The sequence below is a fragment of the Ascidia mentula genome, chromosome 4 (genome assembly GCF_947561715.1).
Source record: "Ascidia mentula chromosome 4, kaAscMent1.1, whole genome shotgun sequence".
NCBI classification, from domain to species: Eukaryota; Metazoa; Chordata; class Ascidiacea; order Phlebobranchia; family Ascidiidae; genus Ascidia; species Ascidia mentula.
The window spans coordinates 22,170,265-22,176,877 of record NC_138569.1 but is presented as its reverse complement, the minus strand read 5'-3'; the positions used below and the strand labels follow the sequence as shown (position 1 = coordinate 22,176,877).

The following is a 6,613-nucleotide window of genomic DNA, read 5'->3' as shown; positions in this document are numbered from 1 at the left end:
ATAAGTGCCAAAAAGCGCGACTGTTTTATTCCTAAGACACAGCTGACTAGCGTCACGGTTCATCGGTTTCCAAGCGCTCATGCGTATCCGCCGTGATTTCGCGCGAGGGATTTGGACGGAATGCTTCTCCGAAACCGTCTGGTCTAGACGGGATGTGCTCAGCATTTTATTTACGGCTTTGCTTGTGCCGCAACAAACCTCCTTATGTGTCGTAACAAAGGTTGTGAAAGTTGTAATGGTAGTAATTATGCGTTGCAGAATGATTTGATTGTTGTTCGCAATTATACCTGCGCATTAGAACGTAGCGGAACGTTTGTAACATTATTGTCGATAAAAGATAACATTTGTAAGATTGCTCTGTTAAACCAGGCCAGACTGTAGAAACTTCAACTTTGGAAATGTTTGTCTTTGGTCTGCGTACGGGACCTCGCCCAACTTACGTCCAAACAACAGTCAGGTGTTTAAACCACGGGTTGCTTCAAGCTGAAGCGTTGGATGAAATCACGGTGTTTATGTTCTGAGGGCGTCAGGTTTCAGTGGTTTTCAGGTGCGAAATGTTTGTGTTTTCGTCTCTGTTTAAGTTCGAGGAGGAAAACATGCATTGCAACATGTTTTGAACTATAAGGTTACCTTCATGGCTAACGCAAATACAGGATTATTTATCAAACATTACGTCATCGTCTATAAACAGTGTATATAAGCACCATATTTACGTTGATATTCACAGATAAGCAGCAAAATGTAAGTGTTGGATTCGAGCAAACCTCTGTATGATTCATTATCATGCGTTGAACAGCAGCTGCGTCATTGCTGACGTAGTACACGATCAAATATCACCAAATATAGTTTTAATTAGCAGAGCATGCAAATCCCTACTATATTACAATCTCCCCCAATCGATTTTCATCGATGATGATCCTGAATCGGGGAATCCATGAGAACCCGCAAACCGGCGTAAGTCTCCTGGTTAACTTAATTGTCTGCGTTCCAACAATATTTCACATATTTTCGGGCGTTTATGAGAGCTCTCCGTCCAACAAGGTGCCCTTTGCACGAAGTTCGACTGTGGGTGTGCCCAGGTATGCTGAGACGGCGGCTTGAAGGTTATTTTGGTTAGCGGGGGATGCTTTTAGCGACTTCTCGTGCGTGCTCGAGGCATAAACAGGAATGTAGAAAGGAATGATTTCAAACCGGAAGGATTGAATTTACAGGAAAAAATAAACCATTGTGTTTTCGTGTACCACGTGATAGTTTCTTAAACAAGTGAATTTATTTATTTTTTTGTTGAGTTTTTCGTTGTGTTTTTACCGGAACGGCGTTTGAACTTTTTCAGCTCTGGTCATGAACGATATTTCGCACCCAGATGTGAGGTTGAAACATTTTGATTTGGGGATAGATTTGATTGAGGACTTTATCGTTAAACTTGTCGACGGGCTGTGAATTTTTTGCTAGCAGCTACGTCATTGGTCAGACTCGAAACTTTGTCTAAACTGCAGCGCATCGAAATATTTTGTATTTCCATCTTGAGTTTAATTTACATTTCCACTCAGATGTACTTGATTAAGGTTGGTTTCCCACTCGTATTTCTCTTGTTATTCACACTCGAGTGCGTTGAAGCGAATCGGAAATGGAGAAGAATTAAGCGAAAGAAACCTCACGTTGTGTTCGTGATGGCGGATGATTACGGATTCAATGACATCGGATATAACGCAAAGAATCATCACTCCCTGATGCAGACGCCATTCCTCGATAGTTTGGCAAGTAAGTTTAAAGTGTTGTAAGTTATAGACTCCTGATTAGAAGGGGGTGGGACACACAGTGACAGTCCATCTATGTCATGGTTTCCAACGGTTAAGCTGGTCATATGTAGCAACGGTTTATTTTTATCGATGACATAAACATTGTACGTAAGTAAACACAATGGTTCCAATATGATACACAAGCGTGGCAACCGTGTTATTTTTATTACTTTATTTGCTGAATACTGCCCTTCTGGCAAACTTTATTTTATTTACGTTTCTCAACGTTTCTGCTGTTATGCAACAGCCTTCATCAGGAGGCAAGAATGTAAGTTTAGCAAAGTGGACACCATTCTTACCTCCTGATGAAGGCTGTTGCATAACAGCCGAAACGTTGAGAAACGTAAATAAAATAAAGTTTGCCAGAAGGGCAGTATTCAGCAATAAATATGCCTGGCAGCGTCAGTAACAATTTATCACTTTATTTGCCTTGGATTCTGGATAACTCATCTAATATACGTTCAAAATGCTTCCTGATTCGCTTGACTACCCAAAATGACGTCAATTTTTGTTACATGTGCGTTCCGAATTAAGGCGTGTGAAAAGCGCATTCCTTTATTTAAACTTTGTGGAAAAAGTCACTTTTTGAATAGTTTTTCGGTAAGATTTTTCAGCAGTGAGTCGCGGCTTTTCTCAAATATGCTCAGTTTGTTAAAAGTAAACTCTTCGAGTATTACGGTTTTATCGCCTAAACCAATCACAGCCCAGTATAATATAGGCGTGTCCAGTTAATCTGCCACGCCCCTTTCAAATATCACGGCGCAAACAGTATTTGAACGAAAGATGCTAATTGATTTATCTTTGCCAGAAAAGGGTGTGATTTTGGACAACTATTACGTCCAGCCAATCTGTTCGCCCTCCAGGAGTCAATTGTTAAGCGGGAGATACCAGGTATAGTTTTGTAAGAAGTTAAGCAAGTAAATCCATCTGTACAAAGTTGAGAATTCTTAGTATAATTTGCATCATGACATTCAAGACACAACATTTAATAACTTTTTGGTACTCGATATACGTCGTGTAGTAGATCCAGTGTATGTATGATATCCAAACCACTTGTAAATCATGCAACCTTTCCGAAATCTAGCCTGGATCGCCCACTGCGAAGGTTTCTTATACTGTGATCAAGTTATTGTTTCCTCTCAGATTCACACAGGTTTGGTGCACGGAGTGATTAAGGGCCCCCAACCCAACGCCCTCCCCCTGAACAACATTTTGTTGCCTGAACAACTTCGCAAATGCGGATACAAAACTCATATGATCGGAAAATGGCATCTGGGTTTCTACAAGGACGAATACCTGCCATGGAACAGAGGTTTTCAATCCTTCTACGGTTAGTGAATCCATTAACATCACCATCACATATTGGCCTACAAACCCTCATCATTTGGTTCAGCGCTGGGATATCTATTGTCTGTTACGAAAACAAATATTATCTCAGAACAATTCGCTGTATGTTAACGACAACAGAAATACTTGCAGTGAAAAATGTTATCTATTTAAAAAATGAAGAATGTGTTGGTATAAGTACATCACCCGGTATTCGAATGCTTGTTGACCAACGTTTGTTGTTGAAAAATTCTTAGTAGTAGGCCACTGCTCCACCACAAAACATGAAGAGGGTTGAACTGAGCATTGGTTGAACCACAGTTAAACCTTATCCTCATAAAAAGCGGTGATCTTAATAACATAACATTTCCAGGTTTCCTTAACGGAGGATCGGATTATTACACACGCAAACACTGTGAACCAAAACGAAAACGACGATACTGTGGAGTCGATATGATCGATTCACGATACGGCCCCACTAACGATACTTGGGGCGTCTACTCCGGAAATCTTTTTGTGCATCGAGCGAAGAAGATTATCGATAAACACGTTAAAAGCAAAGGAGTTGAGAAGGTAAGAGTTTTGACTGCTGACACGTAGCAGTTTCTCTCTTCAACATTACATAATCATTTTACTGAAACCTTTACATGTTTAAGTGTCACTAGATTATGAAACAAGATCCGTTGAAAATTTTGTACGAGTATGTTGAGATTACTTTGTCTCTTAAAACACGGTGTTTCATATTTCTTACGTTTTTCTCGGTAATTAAGTTACGGTTGTGTTTTTTTATATTTTGGTTTTGCCTTCACTGGTGGTGAGCCTTGTTGTCATTTCCTAGCCGATGTTCCTCTTTATGTCGCTTCAATCTGTGCACGGACCTCTGCAGGATCCGCCAAACTTTCAGAAGCGTTTCCAGAATATAACAGATTCAAAAAGGTTCGGTAGTGACGCGAAAACCAGTTTTACCAGAAAAAGTTGACATTTTCATTTTCATGATTAAAATTATCCGCATGATTAAAGACGATTACATAAAGCAAAAAATAGTTGGGAGGAGAAAGGCCAATATTTTAAACATGTCGTAAATCTGTATCTCTCGGTAATCCGCTACAATATTTTCTTACAAGTACTGTTTCAGACAAATTTATGCGAGGATGGTTCTGGCCATGGACAAGTCGGTAAAACATCTTGTGTCGGCATTGAAGCGGGCGAAGATGTGGAAAAATACAATCTTTATATTTTCAACAGGTAAGATGGAAAACCGGAGGCAGGCATAGGTGTCCTCCTGTAATTTCATAAAAAAAATGTAATTTATTTAAGAAGATTTTATTAAGCCTTGATCATGTACTTTATACGTAGTACAACAAGAATAACGAATATCAAAGAAAACTTGTCCCAGATAACGGAGGTCAAACCATGCGTGGAGGCAACAATTGGCCGCTGCGTGGCCGCAAGGGGACTTTATGGGAAGGCGGGGTCAGAGGGGTTGGATTTGTTCACGGAAAACCTCTCAACCTCTCCGTGCCGTACGTTAACCGCCAGCTCATCCACATTTCCGACTGGTTTCCCACAATCCTGAGCGCCACCAAGTGTGTGACTGTAAAGGGAACGCAGCCACTAGATGGCTACGATCAGTGGAGAGCAATCAGGTGGGTTCAACTTATCCTGGGTTCGAATCCTTGTGTGGTCAAAATAACCAAAAAACTTTAATGAAAAAAAATAGCTTGATTAGGATTGGTGGCCGGGAAATCGTAATCCCAGTCCCGTGTGACAAATAATTATATATAAAAATTAACACACAAGTGACGTCAGTTTGTCAAACATCACGGACAAATTCATTGCTAATTTGTTTTTTAATCATGTCGACACATAATTCCACGTTTATTATGACGTCAGCGCAGCGCGAACGAGAAGACAAAAAGGACAGAGATTCTCCACAACATCGATCCCCTCTATAAGAGGAGGAGTGAGATTCAGATGAGGAAGGGATTCGATGTATCGGTGAGAGCAGGAATCAGATCAGGAGAATGGAAGTTGCTCACAGGAGACCCAGGTGATCTTAGGAATCTGGAAAACCTTTAACATTCACAATAATTAATCGGAACGTTTGCTGATGAATTTCAGGGCAGTTATATGAGTTGTTTGACGTTTTAAGATCAAGTCGATTGGTTTGCTTAAGGCCACAAAATGTGGCCTTTGTGACATCATTGTGTCACGTGTTGTCTTTCAATCAATGTGAGAACTACTCTGGTTCTATTGTAAGCTACATTTGAAAATGCATGGAACAAAAAACGAATTCTTAGAACCCTGCAGTCGCGTCGCCGGTTTTAGCGGATTTAACAACGTAACAATAAAGCCTTGTTGTCATGTTTATTTTTCAGGAATGGATCAGTGGGTGAAACCCCCGGAGTGGGAAAGCACCAAACTTTACTCCAGGTTTCACAGAAGTTTCAACAAAACAATTCAACTTTATCGAATATCCGAAGATCCTTACGAGAAAAATGAGCTTTCGGATAAATATCCGGAGGTAAGTGTTACAATGGCGTTGAAATGTCTCATATGGAAACCGACGAATATCCACTGATCGGCTGTGTCAGTCTGTTACTACGGTTGTAACGTTTTGGAATCATGTTTTTCATAAATCACATTTGATTCATATCCCTGTTATTTCTGTAGTTCTCCTTTATTATATGGATATGTGTTGCTGCCAAAAGTTGTAACTTTCACCTTTTTATCTTTTTTTGGTTCCTGACCTTTGTTACGTCACTCACTCAAGGTTGTCGATCTTCTCTTGTCACGCTTGGTCGAATACAACGCATCAGCGGTTCCGGCCTTGTATCCGAACTTGCAACGTAGATCGGACCCGAGGCTGCACGGAGGCTATTGGTTGCCATGGAGAAGCAATTCAATGAAGAAAGGAGATTTCAGAAAAGATTTTAGAAGGAGTTTCTTTTTGGTGTAAAGGTGTTGCGTATTGTGACGTTTTCTGGTGATTGTTTAAACAGACAAACGTCACTTCATGGCGTGAATAAACTTTGGTGTTTGCTGGCAACTACTTTACATTATCCTGATAAATGTTTGCTTCGAAGCTTTGCAGGAAAATGTCAACTGTGCTTAAACATGGTGAGTCGCGTGTCCTAGTATTATCTTTGTTTTTTGAGCGTTTATTTTTTACGAAAATTGAGAAACAACCAAACCTTGCGTTACAACAATCCTGAGATTTTACAATCATCGGTTAATATTGTAATAGTCCGATGGTATTTACTGTTGCTGGTGTTTAGTTGTGTTCTGTGTTCGTCTCTTCTAAGTTCTAATCTTTGTATGCTTATTGTTCTGTCGCAAAATGCTTTTAGCCTACGCCACACTTGGTTACGAAATACGATTTTGTTTCGAAGAAGTATCAATAAATTTGCAACGAAAGCTTTAAAGCATCAGTTTATTATGCCGAAAAAACCCCAAATCGTATCACAACTTGCCACGAGGTTTACTAT

The 6,613-nt window shown here is 40.1% G+C and overlaps 1 protein-coding gene across 1 annotated transcript; it reads left to right on the top strand.

Annotated features, from left to right (window-relative positions):
• The first annotated feature begins 1,554 nt into the window (after positions 1–1,554).
• LOC145897407 (arylsulfatase I-like) lies at positions 1,555–6,532 on the top strand. Its single transcript, XM_082985682.1, has 10 exons — positions 1,555–1,761; positions 2,608–2,690; positions 2,943–3,129; positions 3,499–3,698; positions 3,964–4,061; positions 4,261–4,370; positions 4,522–4,771; positions 5,024–5,175; positions 5,504–5,649; positions 5,899–6,532. Exons 1-10 carry the CDS (start codon positions 1,671–1,673, stop codon positions 6,082–6,084), a joined length of 1,503 nt encoding a protein of 500 aa, XP_082841808.1. The 5' UTR covers positions 1,555–1,670; the 3' UTR covers positions 6,085–6,532.
• Positions 6,533–6,613: the final 81 nt, after the last annotated feature.

Excerpts from the sequence above, each read along its gene's own strand:
- LOC145897407 (XM_082985682.1), top strand. The coding sequence starts at position 1,671 with ATGGCGGATGATTACGGATTCAATGACATCGGATATAACGCAAAGAAT. Across the intron at positions 3,130-3,498 it reads AGGTTTTCAATCCTTCTACG|GTTTCCTTAACGGAGGATCG; the intron begins GTTAGTGAATCC and ends TAACATTTCCAG. Across the intron at positions 4,371-4,521 it reads AATCTTTATATTTTCAACAG|ATAACGGAGGTCAAACCATG; the intron begins GTAAGATGGAAA and ends AACTTGTCCCAG.